This window comes from Podarcis liolepis (assembly GCF_965112155.1).
Source record: "Podarcis liolepis genome assembly, chromosome: 1".
In the NCBI taxonomy this organism is placed as follows: Eukaryota; Metazoa; Chordata; class Lepidosauria; order Squamata; family Lacertidae; genus Podarcis; species Podarcis liolepis.
In genome coordinates this window covers 96,547,414-96,565,505 of record NC_139554.1, presented here as the reverse complement: position 1 = coordinate 96,565,505, position 18,092 = coordinate 96,547,414, and the positions used below count along the sequence as shown (strand labels likewise).

The following is an 18,092-nucleotide window of genomic DNA, read 5'->3' as shown; positions in this document are numbered from 1 at the left end:
TTAGAATGAGGTGGTAGCTAACCAGATCTAGGGTCTCTTTGATAAGGCTGGCTTATCTGGGTCCACTTTAATCTAATTTCAGATCTGATTTTGAGAGGGAAACCAGAAGAAATGGGAGTGTTGGCTTGCACTTGATTTTTGTAGACTTCTCAGTGGCATTTCCAGATAACTTATTTGGGTTGCACCTTTGCTCTGAATAAGCTCTGTTGTGAAGTTGCTTCTTGAAAAGAAAGAATTGGGTGGTGTTACCTGCATGTTTAGTTGGCTTCTGTTTCAGCCTCAAATGTTAAAAATGATTTTCACGTGCCTCTCCTAAGTGACAGATTGTTCCTCCTTTGATTTACAGAAGCTTGGTGGAGTCTCTACCATTGCTAATGAATATATTGTGATATTTTATTTGTTTACTTCTCTTCAAACTGCAACTTTTCCTCACTTCAGTGAACAAAAAGATCAAAAGAGTATTTTTTCCCTTTTTCTTTTAGCTGTCTCCGTAATGAGGTACAGTGCTTCATCATTTGGATTTGCTGTAAGTAGTCTCTTAATTGAAATGTACATTGCACAACTCCCTGGTCCTGAATGGGGTAACTGTGCCCCTGAAGGACCAGGTGCGCAACCTGGAAGTCACACCTGTTCATGGAGTATCTGAAGAAGTGTGCATGCACACGAAAGCTCATACCAAGAACTAACTTAGTTGGTCTTTAAGGTGCTACTGGAAGGAATTTTTTATTCTGTTCATGGAGGCGCAGGATAATTCTGTGTCCAGGGTGGCTGTCTACCAGCTCCATTTGGTACGCAGGCGGAGACCCTACCTACCCGCGGACTGTCTCACCAGAGTGGTGCATGCTCTAGTTATCTCCCGCTTGGACTACTACAATGCGCTCTATGTGGGGCTACCTTTGAAGGTGATTTGGAAACTGCAATTAATCCAGAATGCGGTAGCTAGACTGGTGACTGGGAGTGGCCGCCGGGACCCTATAACACCGGTCCTGAGAGATCTGCGTTGCCTCCCAATATGTTTCCAAGCACAATTCAAAGTGTTCTTCTGACCTTTAAAGCCCTAAGCATCTCCACCCCCATCGTTCAGCCCGGACACTGAGATCCAGCACTGAGGCCCTTCTGGCAGTTCCCTCATTGTGAGAAGTGAGGTTACAGGGAACCAGACAGAGGGCCTTCTTGGTAGTGGCGCCCGTTCTGTGGAACGCCCTCCCATCAGATGTCAAGGAAATAAGCAGCTATCCTATTTTTAAAAGACATCTGAAGGCTGTCCTGTTTAGGGAAGTTTTTAATATTTAATGCTGTATTGTTTTAACACTCGATTGGGAGTGTTCTCCACAAGTAGGACCACGGGCAAAGCAGCCCCCTCCTCTTCTTTCCAGTAACTGATGTTCAGAGACAAGCTGCCTCTCATTCTGGATGCAAACGCTTCCACCATGTTTGGTATCCATATGCACCCTACCCATAAACTATCCTCTTGTGGATGCTCAAACTGTAGCCAAATTAATGAGAAGTCTACATTCACATTCCTGGTCCTCTCTACATAAATATCATCATGCTTGTCAAGCAGGATGTAGAAAGACCAGTAAGCATTTAACAACTTGTTTTGTGGTAGGGATATCTTGTAGTAAACTGGTAGGGAAGAACTGAATAAGTTCCTTTCACTTTCTTGACTGACACAATAAAGGCTGCATGCACACTACCCATTTAAAGCACAAACCCTCCTCCCAAGAATCCTGGGAACTGTAGTTTAAGAGTTCTGGGAATTGTTTCTCTGTGAGTGAAAACCACGTTTCCCAGGATTCTTGGGGCAGGGGAATGTGCTTTAAGAGGGCTTTAAACGGGTGATGTGCATGCAGCTGAAAGTCTGTCATGTCTTTTGTTTGCGGCACAAAGGATGAGCTTGCCCTAATCTGTGCTTATCCCTGCTTTTATTCAAATGATTTATACTAAGTTAGTCTACAGGCTTGTGGCACAGTTAGCAGTGTATTGATTTAAGCATGGCTTGCCTTAATGGCTTCTGTATCTTTTCCAGTTTGATGCCACTTTGGATGTGTTGTCGTCGGTGATAGTTCTGTGGCGCTACAGCAATGCAGCTGCAGTACATTCAGCGCACAGAGAATACATGTGAGTACTTGTGGTTATTTTTAGCACTTATCAAAGTCTGAGATGATAAAGGGCGGGGGGGGATCTGCTTTCTCTGGGCAGTTTTCCCCTTTATGTTCTCCTAGCAACATAATAGCCATACTGATATGAGCCTTCCTGCTCTTATACAGCTGACTACAAAGTCTTATTTATTTAAACCTTTTTATCCTGCCTTTCACAACGAGTTTCTAGGTGGTGTGCAACAAAATTTAAAGTAGGTACACAACGCATTGAAATGATAACCCCGGGCAGGATTAATAACCCTCTGGAATTAAGTATCTGTAACAACCTAGGAGCAGAAATACGTTTTCAGTAAGCTCAAGCTCAAGGGTTGTGTGCCATTCCATAGAGAGGTTGTAGATGTTAAACAGCATGGGGGATACGATTGAATTCTGTGGATCCATGGAAGTTTTTGTTTTGTTTTGTTTTTTAAAGGGGTGGTCTTATCACTGTCTCCTTGAGCAGGCAGGGAACATCCCCTTTCACCAGGAGTTATTAACCACCTCCCTGGCCCAGAAGCTTGTTTTTATAAGCAGTGAGGTTCAAATGTGCAAGTGGTTACCTAGACTGAATCAGACACCTTCCAGATGTCCTCAAGCCTTATTAACTGAAACACAACATGCCTAGACAGTGCTCTGGACATCTTTTGATGCTGTAACAGTAGAGACAAGGTCCTGGCAGAGGCAAGCAATTTTATCCTCAAAATGCTTTGCAAGTTTCAGCAATCTACTATCAGTTCCACAATCTCATTTGGGCCAGACTGTAAAAGGCCCCAAACTACCTGGGAAAGCTCTGAGGGGCAGCACAATGCGGTTGCAATGGAGGCAGAAAAATAGGTCTCCCTTGCTGCCTTTACTGCCCACTTAGGCTTGATAATGAGCACTCACCATTCATCTGTGTTCAAGTCATTTCCTGGTGTGTTTCATTGTCCAAAGCTCTGGTGTACAGCAAGGAGTCCAGTGGGCTCCAAAAAGTGGCAGAGCAAGCTCAGGAACTACCAGGTCAATGTCTTGTGCTATTTGCATATTTCACAAATCTGCCAGAGCTTCAACAGGAGTGCCAGTCATATCGGCTCTAACTCCCTGCCAGCCACCTGGAAGCCAATTGAATCCATCATAATCTAAGGGCAGATCATCCTAATAGGTCCCTCATCTTCAGAGGGGAAAAGGTGCTGAAAGCTTAAAACTCAGCAGGAGGTGATCCAGCTATGGCAAGGGACTGGTGCCGATATCTCCCACTTTCCAATAACCCTCTTCCTGCCCAAGAAAGAAAAAGGGGGCCAGAGTCTCTCCTGCCACATGTTGGCACAGCCCCATGACTTACGTTTTCATTGCTGCAGTGCTGTGAGAGTCTAATGACAACTTAAGCACCAAATATTTTTCTGTGTATAAGACTCTGTTTTTTAACCAAAAAAATAGGTTTAAAATTGGGGTTCGTCTTATACACGGGTATTGCTGAGGGGTGTTTTCTTAATTTGGAGTCCCCAAGAATAGTCTTATACATGGGGGCGTCTTATACATGGAAAAATACGGTACTTTTTAAAAAAAAATAGAGTGCACAACTAATTAATACTGTTAAATCAGTCTGTAACAAAGAGCCTTGTGACACATTGAAGATTAACACACCTATTATAGCATAAACTTTTTGGATCACAATCCACTTCATTAGATGTGCAGTGGGCTTGAGTCCATGAAAACTTATACCATAACAAATTTATTACTCTTTAAGGAGCCGCAAGGCTCTTTGATATTTGTTATTTTTGTTATGATGGACTAACATGCTATGCCCTTGGAAATGAATTTTTACTGCTATTGGAAAACTCATCAAAATCCCAGTCACGTATTAAATTAACTTACAGTACTCTGATAAAACACAAAGAAGCATTCAGGATACCGAAAAACAGATGACCAGCTGTTCACTGCCTTTTGCTTAATGTAGTTTACTCTAACCAAGGACATGGTAATAGAATTTTTAAAGCATGAGAACTGCACATGGGGTGAAGATATTTTCTTGGCTACTTGATCATTGGCATTAACCAACAATTTTCAGTTTGCTTTGTAAGAAAGAAAGACAAATGCCGCATGGATATTAAATCACAAGTTATATTTCACAATACAGTGGTGCCTCGCAAGACGAAATTAATCCGTTCCGCGAGTCTCTTCGTCTAGCGGTTTTTTCGTCTTGCGAAGCAACCGTATTAGTGGCTTAGCGGATTAGCGCTATTAGCGGTTTAGCGGCTATTAAAGGCTTTAGCGGCTATTAAAGGCTTAGCGGCTAAAAGCTATTAGCGGCTTAGTGGCTTAGAAAAAGGGGGGGAGCGAAAAAAATCGCAAGACTCGCAAGACTTTTTCGTTTTGCAAAGCAAGCCCATAGGGAAATTCGTCTTGCGAAGCGCATCGAAAAACGGAAAACCCTTTCGTCTAGCGGGTTTTTCGTCTTGCGAGGCATTCGTCTTGCGGGGCACCACTGTAGTTGGTGTTTCCAAATGAAAGGTGGGCTACTTGCGCTATAGAACAGATGGAAACTCCACACCTTCATGGAGGCTTACTGGTTGTTAAGCCAAAGAGATATACAAAGTGTGCAAAGATTTTGTAAAGGGTGTTAAAATGTATTAACTCCCTAGGTTACAACCTAATGGACATGAGTAAGACATCGGTGTGGCGATCACACAAGGTCCCTGGACGTTTGATGGTCTATTGATCCCTGTGCCACCACTATGATCACTTCCCCACTGCTACTAACCCATTTCTCTTGGGTACACACTGAGTCCAGACAGTTGTTAACATTAAATCAAATAAGCAAGTTTATTTTATAAGCCTTAACAAGTTTATGGCTTCAGATAATTTTTCTTGTCAGTTTCTTAATCTTAGTTTCTATACCTGCCTATACCTTTCCTAATAACTGCTAACTGATTATCCTAACTGTCTATCTGACTCCTATCAGCTTCTCTCACTCTCTCACAACACAACTCGACCAACCCACAGACTTATCCTCCCTCTTCCTTCTCCAACTCCCAACTGACTTCCACACAACTCCAACTCTAACTCTAACTCCTCCCCATGGGTTCCCACTGGCCAATCACTTCACACTCATTGAACCCTTTCCTTATGACCCACCTAGGAGGCAAACGCCACAATCGGTTCCAGTCTTTTGCTGCAGTAAGTGGGGATGGGCGCAGTGTTATACAAGTGGTCCACAAGGTGTCTCTTTCATGGGTGAGGAAGATGGTCACTCTTCCTCCTTCAGCTCTATGTACTTTTCAAGGGCGGAAAAAAGACAATAGCCCTAACCACCTCATGACCAGGGTGCAGTGTGGCAGGGCCAGGGCTGAAGCTTCATGGGCACCAGGGGAAGACCTCAGGGGCATTATTGATCCCACAGGCACCTTGTAGCACACACTTACTGGTGAGCAAGTCACTTTGGACTCAGTGGGACTTCTGAGTAGCTACACATAGGATTGTGTTGGTAAAATGATTGTTGAGCTAGAAATGTGTAGTTGTTCCCTCAACTCTGAGGAATAGTTTTACCTTCCTTTTTAACAAATAAACTCCTGATTAACTTTTTATAACCACAGAAATTGCACCTGGACCTGGCTTTCCTGATTTTGATGGTGGCCAGGAGTACTTTTGCTCAGCTGAATAATCTTCTTACAGTCTTTAAATTTGTTTCACCCATAGCTTGAAGTTTAGATTCCTGAGGTACACACAATAAAGATGTTGAACATTTTGCAGTGAACATAAATCAGAGATACAATGCAGTCAAAAGGTTCAGCAATCTAAAATCCCATTGACCTCAATGGAAATGTGAAGCACATACTTAATTGTTGCGTGAGAATTTTGACATACTATGTTAGCTATCGCTTTGTAATAAGAATAAAAGGTTTTGTTGATTTTTTTAAAAAAATGTTATGTTAGAAGAAAACGAGGTCTGTTTTTCTGGCAGCTTTGACAGCCAAGCTGTAAGATAAGCACAAGCTAACAAAGTCGACTAGCTAGTTATTTGACTGATATTGACAATCTTGTTTTATTTAGCAAAATGTCATCACAGTTCAGTGAATATCCTAATTAACTATGCGGAGAGCTGCTAAAATTGGTTTCAACTCCATGTGAAAGATATCTTGCTACGCAGAGTGCACTAAAGGAGGGAGGCAGCATAATATCTATGTACTGGCAAGTTTAAGTGAAAACATTTGTACAGATTGTATTTGCATGCTTCACTAATTTTTACTTAATGCTTAATTCTGTTGCCACACCTCTGCTGCTCTCAGCAGATTGAACTGAGAGTAGTAATTACCAAGGGCTTTATTATATACTCATTTAGACATATTGTTACTACATTCCGTTTGCTGGAAAGTCAGCGGGATTATAATTAGACAGGGAGATATCCCACACTGGATATTTTACAGAAGCTAAATTATATAAACTACATTTTGCTCTTTGGTTAGAGAGAGAGATGTACTGTAAAATAGCAGTTGCGTCAAAACATTGCTGAATATTCTTACATGGAACAGTGGAGTAGTGAACAATTTTCATAGGGATGACTCGAAACAGAAAAGCCTTTGAGATTGCAAAGCCTGAGGGCTAGCCTCACAAAGAGATGCAGACAACTTCACACACTGTTACAGATTCATTCTTATCCATCATGACATCACAGCTCTGCTTGTAGGATGAAGGAATCATCTGAAAGAGAAGGGGATGCTACCATCACATGGGCATAAACACACATTTAGGGTTCTATTCACTCAAAACAGAACAAAAAGCAGCATCCTATAGATGCCTAATCCAGAGATGGGGAACTGTGGTCCTCCAGATGTTGCTGGACTGGTAATTCCTATCATTCCGGACTATAAGCAATACTGGTTGGGGCTGATGGGAGTTTGATCCAACGTAATATGGAGGGCCATGGGTCCCTACCCCAGCCCTAGTTTTGATGGCTCACCTAGACATTTGCCTATTTGAATAATTGCTTTGAAGTTACTAGTTTGGTTTTTGACATTGGGCCACTTCAGATTTATAGAATAGAGAAAACATTGTTTATCTACTACAGTGGCCATAGTAATGTGTTGGTGGGAGCTGCATGCTTAAAGAGGCAAGACAAATGCCACCCCAGAAATTGTGGCTAGCTGAAATTCCTGGTGCTTCTTACTGATGTGTTTTCAGACATGCGGTTTGCTTCCACACATTTGTTAAATTGTAGTGGAGATGCATCGCTTATCTTACCAGCAATTAACTGTTTTCTCTTTCATGAATTTCTCCCATCCATCCCCTACATTTGGTAATTTTAAAGCACTTTTATTGATTCAAGTGGAGTCAGTCAGTGAAAAATGACTTTCATGAGCATATTGCCATTATATATTATTTACAGTCCACTGTATCTTAATTTTGAACAATAAGGAGGACATACTCATGGCCTCATTTTGGATTTTTAGGAACTTCTTCCGCAATTTCATATCGCTCTTTGAATAGTGCTCAGCACAAACCATTAAGTAGCGGCAGGTTGCCTTTCCCCCAAAAGTTGTTAAGCATTGTAGTTGCCCTTTTTTGTGTATCAAGGAAGGAAACATTTCACCCCAACCTATTTAAACCTGCTGGTACTGCTCCCTATCACTTCCCACATGTAGTTTCTAAGTGTTTGTATCTCAAAGGTCAGGCAGCTCTATTCCTAGGTCTCATGAATTGGAAGCTGCTGCAAAACACATACTATGTATTGTGTCCAGTAAACCAAGCTCTGTCATGTGTGCAGCATGTCAGCATGTCATGTGTGCAGTCTTCAGGAGGCACATGAAATTCATTGTATTGATAAAATGTGGGCAGAAAAATAATGCCAGTGGGTTGCGGCTTAACTTTAGTACCCTCTTAGACTGCATATATGCTAGCCAATTAGTGGCACAAAAAATGTATCCCCCCCCCCCCAAATCACAACCATCCATGCTTGTCCTCAACATGCTGCTTCCATCCAAAAGGGTTGGTGTGGTTATCCTGATTAGGTTATCCATTCCTTTTCCTCCCTGCACATGCTGCAAGTGAATGAAGAAGGAAGTGGTGATTGCAGTCTTGGTATATGCCCACCCACAACATCATTGAGCAGGTGTGGATATACACGCACCATTTCTGTTACATCAGTTTTCAACTGTTTCCCAATGGATACACTGTTAGGAAATCTGGAATCAACTTGCAATGAGCTGTTATTTTTGGAATAAAACTGATTTTCAAGAAGTGCATTTTAGGGATAAAATATATGCAATAGATATAGATTATGGGTTGACTAGACAGAAAACACACACCGAAGTAGTCAGTCTTCATTGATTTTAAAATAAATTGTTGTGTGTATGTAGGCTTAGATGACTTCTGTTCAGATTCCCAGAGAACAGTTAGTGCAGTTAAGTAAAATTAGACTGTTCTTACTGGAGAAGGCAATGTATATAGCAGTTTGGGGGCTCTCTTGCTCATTCTACTCAATAGGGTCCTAAACTTCTGTGCCCTGATGGCACCAATGAGCAAGGATACCATGCATAAGGGTCATAATGACATCACTTTTCACTTAAGAATGCTGCTCTGGAATGTGAAGTCAAATGCATTCGACAGATGGTTGTGCTTCAAAGGCTCCTATGAAGTTTTTATTCTCATGTGTTGTAACTTTTGGATTTGAAATGCTTTAAAGAGCCCTAGTGTTGTGATAATGCACAGGAATCTGGCCACTGGTTGGGGGTGGGCACTATGGTCCAGCAGCTCCTGATAGGATGGCTTAGGGTGCCCTTCCCCACCTCTCCCTACTAAGGCCTACAGCTCAATGATTCTTCCACCACTGGAAAGTTGTGACGATTGATATGAAGTAGGTGAAAACCCACAGGATACATCCAATCTGTCTGTGGGCAATGTTCCCTCCTGACCCTGAAAACAATGACCAACGGCTGTCCATAGCAATGTTGATAACTGAAGCCAACCTGTTTAAGATGAAACAACACAACCAGAAGTAAAGTAAGCAATATTGGGTGGGTAAGTCCAGATGAAGACTGCAGTGGGGAGACGTCCCCTTTTAGGTCTCCGAATCAGATTGGACTGGATGAAGTCTTTTTACTCTGGTCTGCTCCTAAGCTCCACTCCTCAAGAGCCCTCTGTGGATGCAGATTAACTCTCATCTGCACTCCTAGCTTCTTTCATGGCTGCAAAGCACTTCCCTGTTGTCTTTGAAGTCTGAAGTGCTGGTTGCTCCCCCACCCCATGCTGGGCCATCAAGGCTGCTTCCCCAGAAAGTCATGGAATAGGGAATTATACATGGTGTATTGAGCAGTAATAGAAGGGATCCTTGAAAAATGAGTTATTTTCCACTGCCTTCACCTGATTTTCCAGCATCTCCCTTACATCACAGGTCACATTGTTTAGGTTACCAGACCCTAGAGAGGCTGTGTGTGTAGGTGAAGAGGGGCTGGGAGAGTCAACTTGCACCCCAGATGTATCCCACAGGCTTTTCTCTAGGTATAGCTCTTTATAATTTTGGTAAAAAATGTTGTTTTCTCATTCTTATGTATCTCTTTGGGTGACTTTCTAGTTTTATCAGGTTTTTGTTTGCTAGCAGTGGAACAGTATAGTGTACAATAAAACATTCTAGCTGCAGTGCAGAGAGAAATCAGCACACTTAGAAGTGCCTCAGCCATTAAGATATTCTGCTATAGGTATAAAGACAGGCACACTCATGAATTTTGCATGACCTCAGAATTTCGCAGCAAGTATATTAAAAAAGATGCTGCCCTAGCTAAATATGATGAATGAGTGATAAATCATTCAAAAGATAATAGCGCTCCTCTCCTTTTTTGTTTGCATTTTCACCCTATCCAAGGTGTCAGTATTCTGCTAAATATAAACTGATAGCTGTTGTCTGTGGCAGCTGCCACAGAATTATTGTTATTTTAATAATCCTGAAACATAAATTTCCATTTTAGCCATAGTTTCCTGTACATTTTATCCCATTTGATGTGGACAGAAGCTTCCGATTTTTGATGTAATAAGCTATTCAGATTTTGATTCCTTGTATGTTTCCTCTCTGCTGGGTAGAAAAAGAGGCACCAAATTTAGGTTAGAGAGTAAAACCCTTATTTTAAGACTCCGCTTTTTGTGTGAAAATGGTAAGCCACATATGTGAAATATCATTTTCTCAAGGTCTACTGCAATGTCTGCCTTGGGGAAGCTACATTTCCACAGGCTGTTTGTGGCCTGGCATACTGCGTAGTAGTATATCAGGTATGGGAGGGGAAGATGGAGAGGCCTTTCCTTCTGTGTCTGCTGCTATTGGCAGAACAGTGTTGCTACTTGCAGAAATTCTTCCCTTCCCTGTTTGCTGCCACCGCTGGAGAACTGCCACCCAAGGAAGTGGGGCAGAGAAGAAAGTGGATCAAAGAATCAGTGGATGGGTGTCAGTAGAAAGGAAAGGGTTTGGGGAGCTCTCAGTGGCGTGGACAGATAATTTCTGAATTAAGACTGGCTCAGGAATTATCGGAGCCAATTAGATTTTTAAAATATTTTTTTGCACCTGTTCCTGTCTGCATCAGTGAGACTTGGCTTAGAGAAACAAATGGAAACAAGCTAGTTTGGGCTGGGAGTTGATGCAGAAGCAGAGGTTGGGCCAAGTGCCAAGGATACATTTTGGTATAGACACACTCTTGAGTGCATCAGCTTTGCCAAGGGTCCCACAGTCCCGTGACTGCTTGTGCCATCTCTGCTACAGGTAGAGGACCTTACCTTACACAAGTTTATTTTGGATATCTGCCTTCAGAAAGTGTTGAATATTTATCCTAGGATCAATGAAGGTTTGTCCTCAATTCTCCAGTGATGGAATTCTGTAGTCTTGCTGTAACATCAGTGAAAAAATCCTGTCTGATTTTGCAGTGATCTATGCAGCCAATCTCCCTTCCTGCTCTTACAGTTGTTCCTGGGAGAGCAACACAGAGCTTTAGCATCTTGGAATCGCCAGCAAATGTGCTCTAGCATAAGGCCCCATGTCTTCATTTCTGAAGATGGTATGCCACAAAATGTTGTGACGATGTCACAACTTGAGCTTGCATTTCCTAAGCTTGGCAGAACCCTGCTGACTCCTTTGCAGCCTCTTTAATGAGTTTGATGTAAATTTTGCATGTTCTGCCAAACCTCCAGATTGGCTAATGTCTACAGGGTAAAAAATAGTAGCGCACTGCTGTGCTAATTATAACAGGCTCAGACTGCGCTCCCAATAGGTGACAAGACACTGAATGCCAGATGAGAATCGTTGCTTCTTTATTTCTTATAATAAAGAAAACAGATGCTGGTTACGAAAGGAATTATCATACAGCATCATTTATCAGAATAGTCTGGGAGATGTTCAAAACACCGTGGTTACCAGGAGTTCTGTTTACATAGGATTTGTTTGAGATAGAGAACTCCCTAAAAATGACTTCCATTAGCAGTGCAGCACAGTTTCTGCTTTAAATTGCAGTTTAGAAACCTCTGCATAGGTTTCTATCTTATTTACACAGTATCGTTTAAACTTCTAAACACTGGGGGAAATACAACAGGAAAATTGCTAAACGCTTTCTAGAAAGTTTGTACACATTTACCTTGTCAAACTGCCCCTCCCCCGCCTCCCATGAGGCCTGAGGGTATTCAGACTCTGGTAGCTTACTAGTTGATAGGGCATGCATCATATGACCTATGTCTAATTCAGACCTTGGAGTTCCTAACAGTGATTCTCTTTTCCGTTCTTGTGATTAAAAGGACCTGATATTTAACCCTTGCTGTTGCATGGGGCCAGGCTGATCTTCCCCCTTGCAGTGATGATTTTTCATGGGACGCAGGAGGAGCAGTTTCCCAGTGGCTTTTGGTTTCCTGTCCAATGGCAAAGGGTAGAGTGTGCTTCTCTTCATTCAATATAGCAATCTCTAGGATTTCAGTAGACATTCATTCTCTGAACATTATGTTCATTGCAGAATCCTGTGTGCCATCAATCAATAGGCCCCAAAGCCCCAAATGAGTTACAAATATTTCTTCCTTTCTTCTTTTTTACAGCGCCTGTGTCATCTTGGGTGTGATATTTCTCCTGTCTTCGCTATGTATAGTGATCAAAGCCATCCACGACCTTGCAATTAAATTGCTTCCAGAAGTGGTAAGACCTTTTTTTTACCTTTTTAAAATGAAAAACTTAAAATCTAGTCTTAGAATAATATGGTATTGGAGGCACATGCCTGTGTCCACTTATAGTGTCCCTGTATAATTCAGCAGAACTGCATGAAAATCTTCTATCTTTAATATACATATTTGACCAGTGGTCAGGAATGATGGGAATTGTAGTCCAAAAGCAGCTGGAGACCCAAGTTTGGGAAACAGTGCTTTAGACAATGGACCTAGGAATGATTAGAACAGAAAAGAGGAAGCCGTGGCCCTTCAGATATTGCTGAATTACATCTCTCTTAAACTCTGGCAATTGGTCATGTTGGCCAGGTCTGAAGGAAGTTGTAGAGTCCAACAACATCTATAGAGATATAGGTTTAATCCAAAGATCTAGGGAAGCTTTAAGAAGAAAGTGGAATGGGTTGGATTCAAATTTACTTCCATTTCCTAAATTGTAAATTTATGTTCCATAACTTGCTGCAGCCAAGAAACCATATGTCAACTTGAGGCTACAGGCACGTTGTTGCTTTGCAAGATTGGTGAAAGATACAGGCTGTGAAAGTGAACATTGAACAATATTCACAAACACTCATGGACATGCTGCATGTCTGGAAGTTGTCAAAATTATGCAAATCTGATGCTGGAAAAGCACAGCATATTGGTGCTGTATCCAACTTAGTATATGTGTGAAAGGAGTAATACAGTACTGTAAATAGAAACCATAAAGTGCGATGATTTTAAAGTAATATGGCAATCATCCTGCTGCCTTCTTTCCCTCATACCCTTTTCTGGCCTGCAATGGAGATCAAAACCATCTTCTGTAAAATAACCAGACATTTGTTCTATATAAAAGAGGACAGATGGACATGATAGCACAGGCTACTATATGGATAATACATGAAGATGCACATATATTACCGGGTTACTAATATGTTTGGATGTTTTCCACATGCAGCTGGATTTTGTGCATAATTTGGATTAAAGAGCCACCTCTTATTGTGAATTGGGTTACTGGAAAAATAATAATTCACGCCTACATCCCTAAAGGCTTGAAGCAGTTTAAAGTGAAAGTTTAGAGTCTTCAAAATAGTATTTTGTGCTAGAGTTCAGATTGCATTTACATAAGTGTGGAATTTTACCCAACAATGTCTGAGAATGGAGCCCATGTAGTGCATTGTAACCCATTTAAATTGACACAAAGGAGCATATTTTCCAGAGACTTAAATATTAATTTATTTGAAAATGTCAGATTTCATGAATTAAGCTTCTTTTCAGAATAGGCTTTCCTAGCTTGGTGTAAAATTTAAGCAGCATGACTCTGATTTTGAGTCATGTGGTTGTGGAACAACACTTTTCCACTAGAAAATGTTGCCATTCCTTAAATGTTAAGAAAGACAACATTTAACTCTTGGTTTGGAGAAATATAATTTACATAGCAGATTAAAACATTTTCTGTCAAAGAACAGGACAAGTATAAGTTTTCTTTATGCTGGGCTTCTAGTCTGCAGTTGTTTCTGGGCCGTTTTAGGGCTTAATGTTTCTCTTCCCTCTTTCTTTAAGGACTTCAGAGCAGAGTGTTTCAGTCTCACAGCAACCTAGTGGGGTAGTTTCAGACTTAAAGATGGAAACTTGGTCAAGGCTACTTGACCATAGTGTTGCAGGGATTCAGATCAGGGTGTTCCATGTCCAGACTCAATATGCTGTAAAGGTAAAGGTAAAGGTACCCCTGCCCGTACGGGCCAGTCTTGACAGACTCTAGGGTTGTGCGCTCATCGCACTCTAGAGGCCGGGAGCCAGCACTGTCCGCAGACACTTCCGGGTCACGTGGCCAGCGTGACGAAGCTGCTCTGGCGAGCCAGCACCAGCGCAGCACACGGAAATGCCGTTTACCTCCCTGCTATTAAGCGGTACCTATTTATCTACTTGCACTTAAGGGTGCTTTCGAACTGCTAGGTGGGTAGGAGCTGTGACCAGACGGCGGGAGCTCACCCCGCCACAGGGATTCGAACCGCCTACCATGCGATCGGCAAGTCCTACGTGCTGAGGTTTTACCTACAGCGCCACCCGCGTCCCTACCTATATGCTGTAGGTATGGATTATATTGACTAATCACTCAATATAATGTGTAGTTCAGAATCAATTTTGGAAGCTGCTGCTATAAGGTACTTTCACAATGCTCACATGAATTTTCTATTTATCAAGGGGCACCCTTTTTCACCATTAGTAAGGGTGAGGTAGCTGCCTCAGGTGGCATAATTAAGAATGCCAACAAATGCTTCTGTCTCTGGGTGTATGGAGGGTGCACAAATATGCTAGAAGGCAGTGTTTGTGTTAGCTTCTGTGCATGGAATGGTGGAGGCACCCTTCTGTCTTTCACCTCAAGTTTTTCAGATCACCGCAGCTTAGAAAGTCCTCTTGTGAAGTTGTGGTGCATCTTTTCGGTTCCTAGCCAAAGAGGCCTGAGTTGCAAGGAAGGCCTGGGAAGTAGCAGACTGCATAAATGTTTCATTCTAGGCTTCCTGGGGCCATTTTGCCATTATTTCAGTTTCAGAGTCAGGTCTTGTACCGGCAACCTGCATCAGTGCATGCCACAGATGCTCTCATGATGCAAAGGTAACATTTTAAGTTTTCCTTACGCCTTCATTTACTTACAGATCACTGGCTGGAAGCCTTCTATGAACTTGAAGGAGGTTTCTTTCCCCACAGTCCAGGATGGGTTGTTGATGACCTGTAGATAGCATTCTGAGATAACCTTGTTGCTGTCTTCTTTGATTGATTTGACTCTGCTTGCTGCAACTCTTGTCATCTCATCTTATATTCCTGTGGCCTGCTACTGCCCTCTGTTGCAAATTGCATCATCCAAAAAATCATTTCGGCTTTGCAGTTGTGTTGGTAGTGGCATCACTCTGATAACTGGAAAAATGCTGGCCTTGGGCTCTTTACTATAGTGAGCAAGTAAAAGCTAGTCAAGCCCCTGACAAGTGCGCTTGGGGCTAATTCTAAATGATCTCTGTATTTTCTAAGAGAAGGTAACCCACTAAGAATTGGTCTAAAATAATGCTGTAACCTTACTGAATATCCTGCTTTCTGAAATATATTGTCGTTTTTTGGTTTTTTTTAAGTTCCTTGCACTAGAGCACTTTGCATACATTCGAAGATTATTAAGCTTGGTATAGTGGCATGAAAAACAGCCCATACTTTGAAAATAAGTTACTTTCAAGAGTGCTGTTAGTTTTGACATATTTTTCAGTTAAGCTATTAATTTATTTCAGAGGAACTAACAATCTTTTTGAGTTTTTCTCTTCTTGTTGTAAGACTGTAAATTCAGCAATTCATTGTAATTTATTATAATTCCATATCCCCCAAAATAGATTATCTCTTTTGTTATGTACCACAAAATGCATATGATTTCTTGTTTGATAAAGCAACTCAAAGGGCCAGGGAGAGTACAACCATTTGCTTGGTGTGCTAAATCAATAGCTACTTGCAATTCAGGGAGTGTGTTTATTTCCCCAGGCAGCAGTATCATCCATGCGGTGGCAGTGCAGTTTACATTCATTAGTATGATCCAGGATGTTGTTTGCTAGGATGGGAATAAGGTTACCTTATTTGCCACAACAAAGGAAAGCTGAAGTTCCAGTATAAAAATGTATCTAAAGAAGCTATTATTTGTAACACTAGCTGTGCTTTTAGATGAGTAGTGAAAATACGTCTGGTCTAAGAAACGCAATGTATTGGTTGAAAACTAGGACTACAGCAGTGCAGCTCACCCACTGATCCTGTTCATTACTAGATCTGCGACTATGCTGGTGCACACAGTCAGATCTTAGATGTATATTTGCTAAAAGGTTAATTTTGGGGAACTGGTGGTACTCCTCTTGAGAGTGCACTGTTGTGTGCACACAATATTGCACTGACTTCGATCACTCCATGAATTGAGTTTATCAAAGTATGGTTCCTTCACAGAACAGTAGTAACTATGCTACAGCTATTATATATATATATATAGAGAGAGAGAGAGAATAAGGGTTTAAAGGTGATAGCATGCCAAATTGAAATGACGTAGGAACAGCAAAAGCAGCTTTGTAGCGTGAAATAATTGACATTATTGGGTTGTGTGGTTAATACATTTTTATTCTTTAACACCCTGTGGTGTTTTGGTGCTGGTCAGTATATACACTTGCGACCTAGCGGCCAAACAAAGACGCTGGACTTGTTTTTCACAGTTCCATCATCTGCCACACTTTGGGTAGCAATATCAAAGAGCTTGGGCAGCAGGGACTGTGGCCCCCAGGTCCAGCCTTTGCTTTTCCACTGTTGGTCTTTAAGATGCTACCAGACATTTTTTGTTTTTAACGTTACCTCTCTGGGAGTTAAAACAACAACAACACAGTTTAGGTAAAAATCAATTATGGAGTATATCACATGTGTGTGTTTGCACAAAGAGAATTTGGGTGCATCTGCATGATAGCGTCTCTTAGTCCCATACAGGAAGTTCCACCACCCAGTTGCAAATATACAGCGGATGTGGTATGAGACACAATTTCATACTAATATTATTTATTGGTTTATACCTATGGTTGTTTTTAAACATTTCCCCAGTTTCTGAGAGCTATTCTATTTTTTGCATTATTAGGATCAAATCCAAGTGCCTTCTTTCCTTGTCTAAATTACAGCACATTCTGGTTTTCATACTTTCATTTATGGGAAGTAGATATTCTCTGTGAGCAGTACTGTATCTGCATTGCAGTTAGTACAGTTGTACATTAACCAAATGCAGGTTCCATTGCACAGAATTACCTTTTCCTAAATAGTAATGTTTTAGTGCAGTAAGAAAGAAACCCTCTTGAAAGAACATCCTCAGGCATGAGCAATCCTGAAGTTGTGTGTTGCCTGTTTATGAAACTAGCACTCTCATTGATGATGGGCATTAAGTGATTTGGAAACACCTGAAGTCACTGCTACTCAACAATGTATTCTTGAGTTAGAGGGCATCCACACTATACTTGTAAGCATAAAACTGGATTCAAGGATATAACCTTATCAAGGAATGGTAGTGGGCCACAAATACCTTCCTTGTTTGCTGTTTGTAATGTGCAGTTTCCATGGTGATGCCCTGCGGTGCTTTTATTGAGATGGATTTGCTAGTATAGTGAAATATATGATAAGATTTCAGCTTGCCTTGCAGTTCAGTCATTGCATAACCATAAAGAAAAAGGTCAGAAAAGTCTGCCCTGTTCTTTCACCCACTTCTTCCCTATCAGGGGCACAATCAAGCACTTAAAAGACTCAAAGCACAGACCTGTGATAGTAATTTGCATATGCTAATAGGTATGTATGCAGAGATGCAAATTAAGGTTTGTGAACAAGTAAACAAGCTCGGCAGATGAGGTCTTTCTGGCCCAGCAGTCTTGTAAGCAAAATATTAGAGAGGGAGAGAGAGAGAGAGAGAGAGAAAGAAGGAAAAGTTCAAAAACATTGCAATGATTGAGGGAGAAGGCTTGATTCTATTCATTCAGGTCTGTTGTGTATACACTTTGCTTTGTTCACAGATTTGCTGTGGGTGTACTTAGTATAGGATTTATAAATGGCTTTGTAACTGGAATGGCTATGGCAGTGTAACATCAAAGCATAGTGTAAAACGTAGTTAAATACATAATTATTTGTAGCTGCATTATGTCACAAGCAAAGATGTTTAGGATAGAATGGGATATACTTATGCAGATATAAACGATGGCACAACTGGACAAAAAAAAAGAGTTTCATTTCAAACAAAAGAAGGCTGCAGATTATGGAAGTGTTTAGGTTTTTTTTTAA

The 18,092-nt window shown here is 41.3% G+C and overlaps 1 protein-coding gene across 2 annotated transcripts in view; it reads left to right on the top strand.

Moving 5' to 3' along the window:
- The window catches only part of TMEM163 (transmembrane protein 163), a 69,384-nt gene that overhangs the window by 40,915 nt on the left and 10,377 nt on the right, over window positions 1–18,092 (top strand). For both annotated transcript variants that reach the window (XM_083491321.1, XM_083491322.1), the window contains exons 3-5: window positions 483–526; window positions 2,030–2,121; window positions 12,174–12,270. In XM_083491321.1, the coding sequence (XP_083347447.1) occupies window positions 483–526; window positions 2,030–2,121; window positions 12,174–12,270 (233 nt within the window). The remainder of the gene's footprint in view (window positions 1–482; window positions 527–2,029; window positions 2,122–12,173; window positions 12,271–18,092) is intronic.